Source organism: Dryobates pubescens, chromosome Z (genome assembly GCF_014839835.1).
Source record: "Dryobates pubescens isolate bDryPub1 chromosome Z, bDryPub1.pri, whole genome shotgun sequence".
Taxonomy (NCBI): Eukaryota; Metazoa; Chordata; class Aves; order Piciformes; family Picidae; genus Dryobates; species Dryobates pubescens.
The window spans coordinates 27,269,035-27,285,957 of record NC_071657.1 but is presented as its reverse complement, the minus strand read 5'-3'; the positions used below and the strand labels follow the sequence as shown (position 1 = coordinate 27,285,957).

The 16,923-nt window shown below is 41.1% G+C and overlaps 1 protein-coding gene across 8 annotated transcripts in view; it reads right to left on the bottom strand.

The window, feature by feature from the left end:
• Positions 1 to 16,923, bottom strand: part of NTRK2 (neurotrophic receptor tyrosine kinase 2) — a 222,050-nt gene that overhangs the window by 123,148 nt on the left and 81,979 nt on the right. For 3 of the 8 annotated variants that reach the window (XM_054178966.1, XM_054178962.1, XM_054178963.1), the window contains exon 12: positions 13,784 to 13,855. The exons of the other annotated variants lie outside the window; for them this stretch is intronic. In XM_054178966.1, coding sequence (XP_054034941.1) covers positions 13,784 to 13,855 — 72 coding nt within the window. The remainder of the gene's footprint in view (positions 1 to 13,783; positions 13,856 to 16,923) is intronic. 8 annotated transcript variants of the gene reach the window in all.

Sequence of the window (16,923 nt, the reverse complement as noted above, 5' to 3'; positions counted from 1 at the left end):
AAAGCTATCCATCTTCCCTGTGTAAGGAGTGACAGAAACTCATTCATCCTGCAAGGGAACATTATGTAGCTGTCTCTCTCAGATGCAAATGTGTCCAAGACAATAAAGAAAATAATGAGTAGTTTAAAATGTAACCCACTGATACTTTATTTCCAGTATCAGCTCTTCATTCAGAGAGTTTTTGAAGTGAGCACTGTATTCATTATTATTCTTAAAACAAATGTTATAATGATTTTGCGATACACTGGTCTGGGGACATCAAACTCAAGCCCAAGTGCTCTCCCCGAACGAGAATGTGCCACAGAGAAGGGTAGAATGAAGTATGTTATTAATCTGGATACAGTTGAGACAACAACAATGACTTTTTTTTTTTTTTTTATCCTACAACTGGCTTTCTGGAACAGTCACAGATGCAAATCTCACAAGCTTTGGAGACCTGTATCTCAGATACTGGATAATCCATATCTTCTAGGATCTTATTCTCATTGGGCACTGCATAAAGTTCCTTTAAAACAATTATTTTAAGGTTTTCTGTTCATTAGAGAAGAATGCATAAAAAGAAAGGTATAACAAAAATATCCCATATGTTTAGACACACTGAAGTCATTTTGAAAGAAAAGCTTTTCATAAACATGATCCTTTTTCAATGTAAAGAAACACTTTTTTTCTCCTCCTCTTTTTCCTCCTTTAACCAGCACACCACACAGAACTGAACAGTTAATGGCCTTATAACATCTAATGCATTACAATATCTAATGTGTTGCTACATTTGGAAACATCACTGTTATGGGGATAGTCACACATCCATGGGCTTAATTTCTACCTTTCCCAAACAACTTCAGTCATACCTCTTCTTGCTGGCCCTTATCTAAGCTACTCAGAAGGAAAATGTCATGATGTGGTTGTCTTCTGAACTTTTTCACAAAGTGAGATGATATATTTTCATTGTCTGAAATCCTTTTTACTCCAGCATGATTTTAAATAATATGCTTCAATTAGATGAACCAGAATTGGAGATCTGTAGTGAAAACTTCTTGGGCACTACAAATGTGACCTAAACTCAGACAGAATCAGTAAGTTTCCTGACTTAGCAGAATTCAAAACTAAGTTTCATACACTGATACCCCACTCTTCAAATGTTTCTTGCACACGAGTTGCATAAACTTGTAGATCATGTATGTAAATCCAAGCATTCAAGGGAAAGCACAAGCAAAAGAAGTACCAAACAACTGAAAAGTTTCTATGATGTTAAGTCTCATTATACTTTCTCTCTCCAACAAGTACATCCTTCCCACTTGCTACTTGGGGAGCTTGATTCAAACGGTATTTTGAAACAAAAAGCGGTTTACTTTTCCACTTACTGCAGCTTGGAGGAAATAGAGCATAACACAGTGTGTATCTCTGCTATTGTTACATCAACAGTGATGTACTATTGAGAAAGTTCAAACAGCTGAGTGGAAGGGAAGAAAGCAAACAAGAGATGTAGTTGCATCACCTAAAAAGCTTTTCTTGCAATACTTGTCAGCTTCTGGTTTTCAAATAGAAAATTAAAGGAAACAATTAATTCCTAGTTTTATTTGTTTCTTCGATCTGAGTCAATTCTTCAAAGAGCTGTGCTGGCTAATACTGTGACAAAACCAGGACAAAATGCCACCTCATTTTTATTGGAAAGCAAAGAGAGGCTCCTGCATAGATTTCTGGAGAATATATATTGCACAAAGAAGAATAATGTCTTGCTTCATTAAAGCAATGCCTGCACAAGAGCAGAAGATAAAGTTGTCTAGAGAAATCCATATATTTCTTAGGATTTTGTATGCACTGGGCTCAGTATTGTCTTGTGTTTCAGAGCACAGGAACATAAATATTTAACACAACTTTTTCTTTATTTCTAAACATCACTTTTAGCCCAGGAGGCACTAAGGCAGTATTTTTCATTCAGATCATTAAGAGCTCTAATGACATACGTAAATATTACTAGTTTTTCTGAAGATAAAAGCATGGATAGAAGACAAGTGAAAACCAAAGGCCTAAAAAGACTTAGACACACTCTTATTACAAGTTAAGGCGTCCCAGAAAATTTTGGATCTGAAATTTATATTAATATCTCTTTCCAAATCAGATATTTCAATAACTGAATTTACTTAGCAAATGGAAAAACTAGGATGAGAAGTGATTACACATTCTATCCCATGAAGCTGTAGATGAAGGTAGAATCTTGGGCATCCTACGTGCTCCAGTTTCTTACAATAGGAAGGGCCATACATAGTGCAATATCATATTAACCTCAGGACTATCCATATTTTGTTCTCCTTTACCATTCTTAAAAACACTGCAATATTTTAAATTTCTTTTTTACTATCACTAGCTCTTCCTCTATGTTTAAATTTATACTCCACAGGTAAGGATACACAGTTTGACATTTTATGGATACTGCCACCTGTATGAGATTTCCAAAATGGGCTTAATAAAACTGGAGTCATTAACATTAGCATTGCAGTCAGCATTCAGTCTATTTAATGATTTGTTCCATTGATCTACAAGTTCACAAAATGAGAAAGGGGGTCTGCACATTAGTACAGAACCCTATAAAGCTATTCTCAGTGTGAAGTAAGTTAGAATCAAGAAGTAGTAACTCATGAACTGTCTACAGTGCATTTCAGAGGCCAAAATTATTTCGGGCTAACAGTTCTCTGTATTGCTAACATGGACCATTTAATATCTTAATCTGTCTTTTCTTAGTTTGAAATTGGAGCTTTTACTTTATTCCTGGTAAGATACATTGGAAGACATGCTCATTTCCCACACAGGCAGCAGAAAATTAAACATTTGTGCTCTGCACTCTTAAGGAGAAAATGTTGCATATTTCTCAAGGAGAGTCATTACCCTCATGTCTTCCAGCACAATATCAAACAGACACTTCCTTTTACAGCACTGCTTCTGAAGCTGTAGTTGTTTTGCTTACTATTGATTAGTGAGAGTGAAGGACACTAAAAACTGAAGCTCAATGCACATGTCTTCAGGGCTAGTCAGTGCATATATTTTGCACAGGTTTTAATTCAGGGATAGGTTAAAATGAAAAAGATGTGTGAAAAAACAACTGTTCAGACTCTGAAACAGAACTCTGCAGTAACAGCAGCTCCCTGTAGAACCACAGAAAACTCGTATTAATACAAATTCAGTTCATAGGAAAGGGCATAGCAATTACTATCTGCATACATATTTTAAAACATGGACATCTGCATGCTATTTTACACTTAATTTGTCTGAAACATTGTATGCCTGAGAGATCAATCAATGAATGCTTTCTCAAAGCTCCCTGTAAGTTCTTGAAAAGTCAAAGCTATTAAGAAAAAAGTTTACCTTACAACATCCCTAGCATCCCTAGCATTGTGTTTAATACACTCACTGTTATGCATGTAAAATACAGAAACGCTACTACACAGGTGCACTTTTGACAAGTGTCAGTTTACAGCCACAAGAAAGAAGAGCAGAGCACATGAAGGATGCAGCATAATTATGTGTTAGCCCTTTGAGATCAAGAATCACTGTCAACTTCAAAACCATTCTGTCTCTACCTGCATACTGAAGCCAACTTTTACCATCATGTTAGCTTGCACAATTCCAAGGATCAATAGATTTTCCACATTTTCAACACATGGCCTTTTAACAATAACTGACAAGCCAGTTTTTATATACAAATTAGGGAAATAATATTTCTCCAGTACAGTAAGACTTGGAACTATGTCATATATATTTATTCATAATTGGATTAGTTTTCTTAATTTTACAGTATTAATTTCTTTGATCATTACAGTCCTCATAATTGTCCCTGGGTTTCCAGGTCCAGCTTTCCTTCTGTGACATTTTATCTTAAATCTGTGAAATCTGAATAATTCTTACACAATGCATATCCTAATTACTGAGTGCCTCACTGCCTTTCTTTACAGTCACTACTATTCAAGCACGTCCACGTGGCAATTAATTATCTTTCTTTAAAAACCTGATCTGTGCATGGTCAGTGATCAGGATAACGGACTGGGAGCATCCAAGAGTCCAATCCCAGATAGGTCAGATACTGTTTTGCTTCATGAACACTAATCTTCATTTCTGTACATCTTCTTCCATCCTGTGCAGACTTTAAGGTCTCAGAGCCAGAGATCACTGTCCTGTTTTGTTACAGGCTTGGCTCAAGTATTCCATACTACAGATTCCCTCCCACTTAAGTCCTGTAAGAAAAAGCCCTAAACAGGCAAACAGCTTTGCTGGTTACTACAAATCCTAATGTCACAGCACAGGGAAGAGACAATCTTACAGTTGCCTTTCACTGAATTGTATCCTCAGTAGTCCCCCTCCAGAGCAACACATGAGCTTTGAGGAAAGATAAGGATGAAGCATAGCATGTTTCCTCACAAACCCTGGGGTTCTGTGTTTACACTCCTGAAAAGCCATCTCAAAGTCTGGCACACATTTCATATGCAACCTGAGGTTCTGCACCTCTTCCAAGGCTCTAGGGACCTTTCTTCTTGGATACTACAGCAAGTTGGAATCACACCAAAGACCCTCTTTAGCTTGAAAGAGATTGAGAGATCACTTCATTAATGTTTACAAATATGTAAAGGGCAAGTGACAGGAGGACAGAGCAAAGCTCTTCTCAGGGATGTCCAGTGATAAAACAAGGGGCAATGGGTGAAAGCTGGAGCACAGGAGGTTCCACATGAACATAAAAACAAACTTTTTCAATGTGAGGGTGACAAATGGGCTGCCCAGAGAGGTTGTGGAGTCTTCCCCTCTGGAGAAATTCAAAACCCACCTGGACATGTTCTTGTGTGTCCTACTCTAGGCAATCCTGCTCTGAACAGGGTGTTGGGCTAGATGATCTTTTGAGGTCCCTTCCAACACCTAAAGTTCTGTGATTCTGTGACATTGCTTAGATATGAATGCCTCTGTGCTTCCTCCCAAACACAGATGATGGAGAATACTTTTAAGAAAAAATACCACATAACACACTAACAGTACTAAATTAAGCAGTTTGAGCTGCTTGGAACCGAAGTGGAAACAGCATGCATTTATTCCAGTCTAGCCTTGGTTTGCTACACTGTTCTCAGTTTTATATGGCCACAAAATGGCCATCCTCCCATTCCAAGGAGGATTCTTCACAAGATACACAAAAGAATGGAGAAGGAATATGGTTTTGGGGAAAAGAGAAGCTTTTACTCTTTATATTTATGAATGCTACCTCTTACAGCCCCTTTTTGAAAAAAGAAATCACATACTATATTTAGAAGGTTAATTGCACCTTAATTACAGCCAAAAGTCACCACCTGAAGACTCAGTGACTTTACAGGAGAAAGTAAACAATTTTCTAAATGGTACTACGTACCTATAAATGTAATTAACATGAAATACATTTGAGATGACTCCGCAGTGGATACTATGTTTAGCTGCTTATTGCCATAACTGCCAAGGGAAGCTATTAGGAAGTTAGGAAGTAAGACTGTTGTCTTACTTGAAACTGTGTTCTTGCAACTAGAGCTGCCAAATTTCTCATCCACATCTGGCGTACAGAATGCTATATACGCTACATATTCATTATCTGACTTCTATTGTCTACTGCCACTGATGTACTAAGAACAGAAATTTCCAAGATGTGTGAACATCAATAGAAATTTTCTTTCCCTTTGTGTGTGTGTGCATGTGTGAAATTCCTGTTCTGCTACTCAACCAAAGAAAACCATGCCAAAACATACTACCTTTATATAATTTTGTAGGGATGGCAGCTGGAAAGGAATGGTGCTATTATTCAGTTATTTCTGAAGCATTGTTGAGGTGTGCTTTCTGAATATCCCTCTCCCTACAGAAGAAATGGTCTTGTAGCCATACACAAAATTATTAAAATGCATTTGAACTAAGCTATTTCTTCAGTCAGATGAGAGATTGATGCTTTACTTGGTGACAAGGAAGATCTTGGTGACAGGTCAAGTGGGCAAGAAGGAACTGTATGGAGTTTAATGAGGGTGAGTGGGAACCTGGGAGCACATAACCCAGGAATGCTTCTCAACTTGGAAGCCACCTGGCTTGAGAGCAGCACTGTGGAGAGGGCCTGGGGGTCTTGGGAGACAAAACACTCAACATGAGTAAAGAGTGTGCTGCAGTGACAAAGAAAGCCAACAGGATGCTGAGTTGTATTAATAATGGTAACGTAAGCAGGGACAAATAAGTCAATCTCCCACTCTACTCAGCACTTGTCAGTCCGTACCTTGAGTATCATGCACAGTTCTGGTCCCCACTATACAAGAAGAATGCAGACAGACTAGAAAGGGTCCAGAGAAGGGCCACAAGAATGATCAGAGGTCTGGAAGACCTGTCATATGAAGGAAGGATGAGAGAACTGTGTCTGTTCAGCCTTGAGAAGAGAAGGTTTAGGAGAGATATCATAACCACAGACACATACACAAAGGGTGGCAATCATGAGGAAGAAGACTGTTTATACAAAGAGTCAGGGGTTAAGACAAGGGGTAATGGGCAGAAGTTGCTACTGGGAATATTTGGATTGGATGCCAGAAAAAAAAAAATTCACCATTTGAACTACTACACATTGGAATAAACGCCTAAGAGAGGTGGTGGATTAGCTTACATTAGACAGTTTCAAGGCCCAGCTTGACAAGGTGCTGGACCATCTCATTTAAACTATATTCTTAGCCTGAAAGTTTGGACTAGACAATCCTTGAGGTCCCTTCCAACCTGGTATGCTATGAATCTATGAATTCCCTCTAATGACCCTTTAATAAATCCAGAGTTCTCTGTCTCATAGTCATATTACAGAATCATGGAATAGAAAGGGTTGGAAAGGACCTGTGGAGATTATCCAGTCCAAGCCCCCTGCTAAGGCACCTAGATCAGCCAGCACAGGAACATGTCCAGGCAGGTTTTGAAGGTCTAGAGAGGACACCCATCACATCTTCTCTGAGCAACCTGTTCCAGCGTTCCATCACCCTCAAAGTAAAAAGTTTCTCCCTAAGTTCAAGTGAAACCTCCTGTGTTCTAGTTTGCACCCACTGCCCTTTGAACTATCACTGGGCACCACTGACAAGAGCCCAGACTCATCCTCTTGACCTCCACCCTTTAGATATTTCTATGCATTTATATAAGATGCCCTCTCAGTGTTCTCTTTTTCAGGTTAAAGAGCTCGAGGTCTCAGCCTGTCCTCATACGAGATATGCTCCAGTCCCCCCATCATCTTTGTGGTTCTCTGCTGGACTCTCTCTGGTAGCTCCCTATCCCTCTTGAACTGAGGAGCCCAGAACTGGACAGAGTATACCAGGTGCAGCTTCACCAGGGCAGAGTAGATGGGGAGAACCTCCCTTAACCTGTTGGCCACACCTCACTGTTCATTGATCCCACCTCTCCTAAGCTTACCTATGAGGATGTTATGGGAGACAGTGTCAAAAACCTTGCTGAAGTTGAGGTCATGTCATTATCGCACATCCAGTGCTCTCTCTTTGTCCACTCAGCTGGTCACACCATCATAGAAGGCTATCAGATTGGTCAAGCATGAATCCATGAATCCACATTGACAGTTCCTGATACCCTGATACTCTTCCTCCACATGCTTAGCGATGACCTCCAGAATGAGCTGTTCCATCACCTTACCTGGGATGGAGGAGAGGCTGACTGAACTGTAGTTTCTACGGTCTTCCTTCTTGCCCTTTTTGAAGATTGGAGAGACGCTGGCTCTCCTCCAATCATCAGGCACCTCCCCTGTTCCCCATGACCTTTCAAAAATGATGGAGAGTGACTTAGCAATAACCTTAGCCAGCACTCATGGGTGGATCTCATTTAGGCCCATGGATTTGTGTGTGTCCATCTCGCCTAGATGATCTCTAACCCCTCATCCTTGACTTTCTCTCTTGCTTCCAGAGACTGACAGCCAGCCTTAGCAGTGAAGACTGAAGCAAAGCACTCAGTAACTTCACCTTCTCTGTATCCTGTCACCAGGTCACCCACCTCATTCAGCAGTGGACCCACATTTTGCCTGGTGTTCCTTTCCCTGCTAATGTATTTAAGAAGCCCTTCTGCTTATCTTTTACATCCTTTGACAGATTCAATTCCAGCTGGGCCTTGTTGCATCCTCACACATTCTGGCATCATTTCTATATTCCTCCCAAGTGGCCAGTCCCTTTTTGCACATATTGTGGACTCCCTTTTCCATCTGAGTCTTTCCAGATGGTCCTTGCTCATGCATGCAGGTCTCTTTGAATTCTTATTTATGATGATGCACCAATCCTGAGCTTGGAGGAACTAGTGCTTGAATATTACCCATCTCTCTCCAGCCCCCTTGTCTTCTAGAGCCCTAACCCATGGGATTCTTGCAAGATCTCTAAAGTCCAAGGCTGTAATCCTACTCAATATCCTATTACTTTCTTGCATGATTCTGAATTCTACCATGTCATGGTCACTGCAGTCAAGGCTGCTTCCAACCTGCACATCCCTGATTAGATCTTTTTTGTTCATTTGCACAAGGTCCAGCAGCACACTGTTCCTTGTATGGTCTTCCACCATTTGTGTCAAAACATTATCATCAAAGCAAGGAAGGAGCCTCCTGGACTGCTTGTGCTTCGCTATGTTGCCTTTCCAGAAAAGAACAAGGCGACTGAAGTCCCCCATAATAATCATGGCACATGATTGTGAGGCTACTTTAAACTGTTGGTAGAAGGCCTCATTGATTTCTTTTTGTGATCAGCTGGCCAATAGTAAACACCCACTTCAATGTCACCCATATTAGCCTGACCCTTTATTCTTGACACCACACCTTCAATTAATTCTTCTTCGCCACCCAGGCAGAGCTCAGTACACTGCAGTTGGTCTCTCACATAAAGAGCAACTCCACCATCTCACCTTGATGACTATGTCTGGTTGGCAAATTTGGCCCTCAATGCCCCTCAGAAGGGAATTACCTAAAACAATTACCCTTGTTTTTGTCTTAGTAGAAGTAGTCATAATGCATAGGACTGACTGGCTCACCCTAGCCAACTCCCTGGATGAAACTTCACCTACAACCTCATTTGCCTGACCCTCAAGTTCCAAAGCCCCCTGTTTGTTGTATAAGGGCAACTGGAAAGATGAGGGAGGATGGGAGGTGATTCTCTTGCCATCCAGAGCAGGAAGCTGTTCCCACTCTTCCTCATCTCTTACGTCCTTCCTTCTGCCTGGTGGCAAGAACACAGGGGATCCTCTGCCTCATTTGGAACCTACATCTTCTGCCTTTGCTTCAAGGATAGTAGAATGTAGCTCCACCAATCTATCTTTCCACTTTGTCTTCCAGCTCTGCCTCCAGGCTGAGCAGATTATTCACCTGGTCACACCATACACAGGTGGTGTCTCTGCTGCCCTCTGGTGTGAGTGACAGGCTCAGGCACTCACAGAAGAATCAGAATCAACCAGATTGGAAAAGACCTCAGAGATCATCAAGTCCAACCTATTACCTAATACCTAACACAACCTGACAACTAAACCATGGCTCCAATCTTTTTTTAAACACCTCCAGGGATGGTGACACCACCACCTCCTTGGGCAGCTCATTCCAATGGCAAATCACTCTTTCTGTGAAGAACTTTCTCCTCACTTCAAGCCTAAACTTCCCCTGGTACAGCTTGAGACTGTGTCCTCTTGTTCTGCCACTGGTTGCCTGGGAGAAGAGACCAACCCCCACCTAGCTACAACCTCCTTTCAGGTAGCTGTAGAGAGCAATGAGGTCTCCCCTAAGCCTCCTCTTCTCCAGGCTGAGCAACCCCAGCTCCTTCTGGCTCTCCTCATAGGGCTTGTGCTGGAGACCACTCAACAGCCTCGTTGCTCTTGCCTGGACACATTCAAGTATCTCAATGTCCTTCTTGAATTGAGGGGCCCAGAACTGGACACAGTACTCAAGGTGCAGCCTAACTAGTGTTGAGTACAGGGGCACAATGACTTCCCTGCTCCTGCTGGCCACCCTATTCCTGATACAGGCCAGGATGCCACTGGCCTTCCTGGCCACCTGGGCACACTGCTGGGTCATGTTCATCCAGCTGTCAACTAGCACCCCCAGGTCCGTTTCTTCCTGGCTGCTTTCCAGCCATTCTGACCCCAGCCTGTAGCACTGCATGGGGTTGTTCTGGCCAAAGTGCAGCACCCGGTACTTGGACTTCTTAAATGCCATCATGTTGGACTCTGCCAATTTGTCCAGCCTGTCAAGGTCCCTCTGCAGATCCCTCCTACCCTCTAACAGATAGACACCTGTCCCCAGCTTGGAGTCATCTGCAACCTTACTAATGGTGGGTTCTATCTCACTCCCTGCAGATGGAGACCTGCATGGATGTATGCCTGCATGGGACCTCCAGTTGGGTTCCAAATTGGTTTTGCTGCTCTAGATATGTTCCTGTGCTGCAGGTCCTCTGCTCTGGAGCCCTTCACCTTGGTGACTTCCAAACCTTCCTGGCCTTTTCAATCAACAAAGAGACAAACTAACAGGCCTGGTTCTTCTTTGGTCAGGCAAACAAAATGACTGCCTAATTTTGGGGTCTAGAAATCAAACAGGTCCCAGCCTACAAAAATTGCAGGTCAGGAGTTCCTGTATTGCTTTGGTCATGATGTTACTGGCATTGGTAAAGTTGGTGCTCTCCAACTGTGTTACTGTAACCGCTAATAATCAAAGCAATAATCAGCAGCAGAACTTTTATTTGACTTTCTTTCCTGAGATGGGGTTCCCATCTCACACTCACCCCTCCAGCTTCCACCCAGAAAATAAACTCAGACTATCTTGGAGCCAGGCTGCTGCAAACTAGAGCTTCAACGACTCCACTTCACCAGAGTAATAATGAGAATTCAGATATGGAATTGACAAACAATAAGAACCAAACAGTAGTTAACAAGTCATTAACTCTTTGGTATAAATGAGATGTGCAAGTCTAGCTGCTTGTAAGCCCATCTAGTAAGCCAAAAATCTCAAAGATTAAGAGGTCCACAGCACATTGTGACTTGAATCCAGGACTAAGCAAGGGTGCATCTTCTATTTTGTGCACAATTATTTAGTCTATATTAAATTATGGTACCATTTCAACTCAAGATAAATAGCAGTCTCCTAGAAAATGTCCCAGCATGATTCTGAGTCACAAATTATTTACATTTCAGAGTACGTATGAGGCCACCTTGTTTGAGGAATGGGGGAGATAATCACAGTATCACAGTATAACTAAGGTTGGAAGAGACCCCAAGGATCATCAAGTCCAACCTGTCTCGACAGACCTCACAACTAGACCACGGCACCAAGTGCCACGTCCAGTCTCCTCTTGAACACCTCCAGGGACGGCGACTCCACCACCTCCCTGGGCAGCACATTCCAATGACGAATGACTCGCTCAGTGAAGAACTTTCTCCTCACCTCGAGTCTAAACCTCCCCTGGCACAGCTTGAGACTGTGTCCCCTTGTTCTGGTGCTGGTTGCCTGGGAGAAGAGACCAACCCCTTCCTGGCTACAACCACCTTTCAGGTAGTTGTAGAGGGCAATGAGGTCACCCCTGATCCTTCTCTTCTCCAGGCTAAACAATCCCAGCTCCCTCAGCCTCTCCTCATAGGGCTTGTGCTCAAGGCCTCTCCCCAGCCTTGTTGCCCTTCTCTGGACATGTTCAAGTGTCTCGATGTCCTTCTTAAACTGAGGGGCCCAGAACTGGACACAGGACTCAAGGTGTGGCCTAACCAATGCAGAGTACAGGGGCACAATGACCTCCCTGCTCCTGCTGGCCAGGATGTATTCCTAATACAGGCCAGGATGCCATTGGCCCTCTTGGCCACCTGGGCACACTGCTGGCTCATGTTAAGGCGGGTGTCAATCAGCACCCCCAGGTCCCTCTCTGTTTGGGAGCTCTCCAGCCACTCTGACCCCAGCCTGTAGCTCTGCATGGGGTTGCCGTGGCCAAAGTGCAGCACCTGGCACTTGGACTTGTTAAATGCCATCCCATTGGACTCTGCCCATCTGTCCAGTCGGTCGAGGTCCCTCTGCAGAGCTTTTCTTCTCTCTAACTGACTAACATCTGTTCCCAAATTGGTGTCATCTGCAAACTTGCTGATGACAGACTCAACCCCCTCAACCATATCATCAATGAAGATATTAAAGAGGATGGGGCCCAGCACTGATCCCTGGGGGATGCCACTGGTGACTGGCCACCAGCTGGATGTGGCGCCATTCACCACCACTCTCTGGGCTCGGCCCTCCAGCCAGTTCCTAACCCAGCACAGAGTTTTGCGGTCCAAACCACGAGCTGACAGCTTAGCCAGCAGTTTACTGTGGGGGAGAGTGTCAAAGGCCTTGCTGAAGTCCAGGTAGACCACATCCACAGGCCTCCCCACGTCCACCAGACGGGTCACCTGATCATAGAAGGAGATCAGGTTGGAGAGGCAGGACCTGCCCTTCCTAAATCCATGTTGGCTGGACCCGAGCCCTTGGCCATCCTTCAGGTGCGCAGTTATTGCTGCCAGGATAATCTGTTTCATCACTTTCCCTAGCACTGAGGTCAGGCTGACATGACCAATGTCCTTCTCTGAGAATAAGAGTGCAACCTGCCCCATTTGCTTTGATGGCATTCTGGTAGCATCAACCACTGCTGTACTTTGCCCAGAACCAAGTGAAATTACATAGTACATGCAAACCACACTCCTACTTTCCACAGAGACCACTTAAGAGATAATACAGAATTGAATTATTTCTGATTACTTGAAGCACAAAGGAAGAGGTGAGTCAGTTATGTGAAATGCATGCTAGTATTGCAACTGGTTAAGTGTTTTTCAAAATAATTGTACCAATTTTGTTAATACAGGGTGCAAAATCCTAGCATTTGCCTGGTTCTAATTATTTAAGCTTGATGCCATCAATCAATATTGATGGAACAGAAAGCACTTTTTTTTTACATTCTGGCCAAAAAATGTATCAATGGGCACTTGAGAGCTCTTATTATTTTACTCCTGTCTGGAATGGAAAATATGATGATGACAGAAAACATGTTAACAAATTTGGAAGAGGAAGAGGAAGAGGAAGAGGAAGAGGAAGAGGAAGAGGAAGAGGAAGAGGAAGAGGAAGAGGAAGAGGAAGAGGAAGAGGAAGAGGAAGAGGAAGAGGAAGAGGAAGAGGAAGAGGAAGAGGAAGAGGAAGAGGAAGAGGAAGAGGAAGAGGAAGAGGAAGAGGAAGAGGAAGAGGAAGAGGAAGAGGAAGAGGAAGAGGAAGAAAACCCACTTGTCTAAAGATACTAGTCTAAACATGGTATTTGGGACTTTTCCCCAGATATACAGCTGGGTTTGTTTACACCAAATGCACTCTTACCAGCTGCTTCACAATGTATTTGTAATGAGCAAAACAAGGGAGCAAGTTACATTCTCACAGTGTTATTTAGCCCATCAGAAATTTTCAGATATTTCAATAGAATAAAATCCTTTTCAAGTCCTGTTCAAAGCTCTGACACATTTACACAAAAAGAATTTCCCAGAGCCTAATGGATGTTAGGGAGCCTAACATGCATCATTAATTATTCATCATTTTCACTGCACAGATATTTTTTCATCTAAAAATGTATGCATACATGTACATATATACATAATAGGATAGATACATCCCAAAAATACATCTGTAAACAAGTGTAGTATTTTAGAATGATGTCTACTCTAAGAATAAATATTTCTGTAAACTCACAAGACTATTTTTAAAAACAACATAGTTTTTGTTCTTTATAGGTTAGGAGTCTGAATAGCTTTATCATCTCACCTTCATTGTCGCAGTCTTGCAATGAAAGCCATATTTGATCTACCAGACCAACTCCTTTTACTTCACCATGAACTGGAATGGAATGCATTACCATTAATGCAGTTGTCAAGGGTTTGATTTGTGATTGCCAAATCTACTCTTCTTTTTTTTTTTCCTTTTTTTTTTTAATATTTATAATTCTTCACAAACTGCTTTACTTTCAATCCTACTCTGCAGGACAATTAATACTTCTCAATTGTTCACATTTTTCATAGTTAACAAGCCCATGAGGATGACTTCCATTATTATCTGGTATTTTTTTTCAATTGGACTTTACCAGACACAACTTTTACATGTGTGTTTAGAAATATTAATGGCTTAAACATATTTATGAAAATAAATGTAATATCATGCTTTATGACCAGCAGTGAGGAGATATTCTTCAGTCACTGTCCAAATTCTTTGTCTGTAAATATGATCTTAATGCACAGATGGCCACCTCTGAAGTCAAGGGTCAATACTTACTCGTTGGAAAACTTTTTTGCTTGGGATTTTGGGGTTCTTTTTGTCTGTGTCTTTTGCTTTTGCTGGGGATCATATACAGACAAAAACCCAAATCAGTAGCAGCCAAGTCACTAATTCACTGCATTAAACAATCCTCAGAAGACATAACATGAAAATAGCTTGTTCAGCACCCGGCCCAACTCCTTACTCCCAACTACTGAAATTAACCTTCACCACTCTGCATTCCCTACAAAGCTTCTGCACACTGCCACCTGTTGTGCCAGAGACCCTGGTGATCACTCACTATCACCTGTAAGGCAGGAGAAACCAGTGTAGCAAAACAACAGGTTTTCACATCTCCTGTTCTAGGCCAAAGTAGTTCATCATGACAGATTGCAATGATGGTAAACACAAGATTCCCAAATTCAAGACTCTTTGCCCTGAGAATTTTCTGATATTAGGACTAAGTATCTTTTGCAACATGAAAAAAATTAACCTCCTGTGCAAAAGCAACGGATCTGTGGCCTATAAACCTGGACAAACCTTATGAATTCAATATAGTGTTAAATGTCTCAGATTTTAAAACTTTCCAAAGAAAATTCTAGCCAAATTGCAGGGCTCAACTTGTACCATCTACTTAAACATACCATACATATACACTACACTATATAGTGTGTGTGCATATATATATACATACTATTAAAAAAAAGTATATATACACACACACACACACAAATTCCCTCCAACATACTCCATGTGAGTCACTGCTTTTTCCTTGGAAACTATACTAAGGTAGTAGTTCCATACAGAAAAGCAAGATTAGAACAGAAATAGTTTTTCAATTACTACCATTTTATGAACAGCACAAATTCAATAGAGTATATAAGAAACTGATTTGAGTCATATCAAATATTATGTCAGTAGAATAAGCAAAGTGAACTATGGATATTCTTTGACTGATTAGGGATTATGACCCACAGGAAATTTGAATCCATTACGCTCAGCAAACATCATTAAATGTGTTCAAAATATTCCATGGTAAAGCTGTTCTCCAGGAGCTTGTGCTTGAAATTATTAAAACTCTAAACTCTGTCATGACTTCAGAACTTTACCCAGTCCAGATTTTCCTAAAATGCAGAAGGTAGAAATGATACCCTAAATCTTAGCTCCTACAAATACATCCAGTTCATTCTACTCAAGCTAAAATATCTTAAATTTAACATTTTTGTAATACAGAATATAAAAAAACAGACCCTGTTCAGCCATAGGATGTCTACTGAAGCATATCTGTAAGGACAGGCAGCCTTGTCTCTTGTTATAGCATAAAACCTGTTAGCAGCCTATTCAGAAAGACAACGCTTGGCTGATACAACACTTTAACAGGTTTGCAAACAAAATATGTAAAGATATTCTACATCTCTGAGTGACTGCTTATGGCATTTCTTCATAAAAAGAAGAAATACTAAGGTTTTATCTTGCATGAGAGAAACATTGTTTCCTTTACTGTAATTAAAATACTGAATCTGGTACTCCTATTGGTATTTAAAATACATCTTCAGAAAAATGAGGCTAGTTATTGAGCATGTAACAAAAGTTTATCTAGTCTTGAAAGAACTAATTTCTCATTAAAGGAAAATGAGGTACCCAAGATTTACCAAAGAAAGCACACAAACCCCCTCTTATCTTTTATATTTTTTTAATATACCTTTCACTTGTGGTTCTGGAAACAAATTGCCAAAGTACATTAAGAATTATTATTACTCCAGTAGTGGAAACATCTTTTTCCTTGCAAAGACAGAAACTCATCTTTTTCAAATTCAATTCTTTTTTATCTTGCAAAATAAAGTATCTGAGATATGATATGTCATGGTTTCACAGCTTTCCTGTCCATAATGCAACCACAGAATTACAGGGAATAGGAAAGGGAGGGGGAAAGCCCCTTTCATCACTGACACAAAGACATTCATGAGGACAGCACCCCTATACTTAAATCAGAGCAGATCCCTCTCCTGTAATAATACAGCTTTCTCTCTGAGCCTGGCTACACTAAGAGTTATTGATGACAACTTCAATTAAACTAGTAATTAAATCATCCAAAACACTCGTATGGTTGGGCAAGGGTTGTGAGAAGGACAAAGACCAAGTAACAGTTGTGACCTTGAAAGGAAAGCATTGATCAAATTTTGCCTTGTGAAAAGAAGGAAGGGAAACTGAAACCAGCTATCCTGAATTATTAATGAGCTCCCATAGTGTTCTCCTAACTCCATTTTTTTACATATCCAAGCAGATCTTTTTTCAAGCTTCCTCTAAACCAGCATGTTTACAAACTATTAATGAGAAGAAAATTGAAACTGATTCAAGACAGCATGAAGCAACTCTAGGTGACAAATCAAAGGTTTCACTTTTTATATACTTTAGGCTCCATAATATAGATGCTGTCAAATTTTTAAAATATATATTTGTGTTCATCCATATGACACTCAGGATTACAGGACTATGAAGACACAGTGAAGCTGTGCAGGGAGAAAGTTAGAAAAGCCAAAGCCCGACTACAACTATTCCTGTAAAAGCTAATATAAAATGGTTCTAGAAATATATTGACAACAAAAGGAGGAACAGAGAGAATCTTCATCCTTTATTTGGATGCAAGGGGAAAC